This window comes from Hipposideros armiger, unplaced genomic scaffold (assembly GCF_001890085.2).
Source record: "Hipposideros armiger isolate ML-2016 unplaced genomic scaffold, ASM189008v1 scaffold_916, whole genome shotgun sequence".
In the NCBI taxonomy this organism is placed as follows: Eukaryota; Metazoa; Chordata; class Mammalia; order Chiroptera; family Hipposideridae; genus Hipposideros; species Hipposideros armiger.
The window spans coordinates 390,857-392,350 of NW_017732266.1; the positions used below are offsets into that span (position 1 = coordinate 390,857).

The window sequence follows — 1,494 nt, forward strand, 5'->3', positions numbered from 1 at the left end:
TGAACATTGGGGTACATCTATCTGGAGAGATAAATGTTTTCAGATTTTTTGGGTAGATACCCAGGAGAGAGATTGCTGGGTCATATGATAATTCTATTCTTAATTTTTTGAGGAATCTCCACACTGCCTGAAGCAAGGTATCTCGGGCTTAGCTTGTTTTTCCCTAGCATTGCCTCAGAATAGTCTTTATCCAAGGAACTCATTATCTTTTAGTAGATAATGATATTTGGAAGCTAAGATCTGTAGAAATACATCATTAAAATATATAATTCGTAATTTTCTAATATTGCAGTTTGTGTGTGTTTTAGAGAATTAAATGGTGAATATGAATTACTAATTCACTTTCTTTTCTCTTTCTTCTTTTAGTCCCTCCAGTAATCCGGGTGTATCCAGAAAGTCAGGCTAGAGAACCTGGGGTCACTGCGAGTCTGAGGTGCCATGCAGAGGGCATACCAAACCCTCAGCTGGGCTGGCTGAAGAATGGAATCGATATTACACCAAAGCTGTCCAAACAACTCACACTTCAAGGTACTTTATACTTGCATTTTTTTCTTAAATGATCATGTAGAAAATTTATACTAAAATTTATGTCACATTTTATGTCACTTGGAAAAAAAAAGAAAATGAGACTGGTGGCAACAGAATATCATGAGTATGAAAAAAATATGATTGTACCTAAGACATTATATTTGAAATAGAGTCCTTTAATATTTTTATGGTTTACATAATAGTCTTGTCAGGATGATTAATTATATCATTATTTTGGTGATAAGTAAAATATTACATTATGTATCTTTTAAATACTTGTCCACTGAATTATCACAGATATGCTGAACAAAATAATTGGATCTCTTCATAGAATATATTTCTGAAGTAACTATTTAAATGTTTAAATCATACATTAAAATATGTCTTATAGAGGGTGTCAATAGTATAGAAATTCTGTAGTGAATATTTTGTCACACACTTGGCATATGACAAAAGGAAAAATTCAAAATGTTACCAAATGTTTCACACTTACTGTGTTTTAAAGTTATGAAATTATTGCATTCTATGTAATAGTAATATAAAATATTCTACATGTTGTAATATTCTAATGTATATATATGATTAATCAATTATATAGATTATAATAAATACAAATATATGGTAAGTGAAAAAGAAAACAGACAATCTATGTAATATTAAATGATCTAAATAATGAAAAACCAGTAGTTTATATATTTATTATACTAGTTACATAAAGAAACGCACAAATCTTACATCCACATGACAAGCCATATTAGTAGAGTATCTGGTGCATGGCATTTTATTCCTTATTCCATGCCTTTAAATTCCTTCAATTCATACTTTTTGAAATGAATATATTTTCATTATTAAATTAGTTTTGTAAGCATAGACTTCTCATTATTCCACTTTAATTATAAATGTTTTTATCAGTTTACATTCTTTAATAAATCTTTTTGGAACATGTATTTATTTATTTTTGCAAGT

The 1,494-nt window shown here is 28.8% G+C and overlaps 1 protein-coding gene across 1 annotated transcript in view; it reads left to right on the top strand.

Annotated features, from left to right (window-relative positions):
* The window catches only part of FSTL5 (follistatin like 5), a 427,469-nt gene that overhangs the window by 302,780 nt on the left and 123,195 nt on the right, over positions 1–1,494 (top strand). The window contains exon 6 of the mRNA XM_019630458.1: positions 367–528. Coding sequence (XP_019486003.1) covers positions 367–528 — 162 coding nt within the window. The remainder of the gene's footprint in view (positions 1–366; positions 529–1,494) is intronic.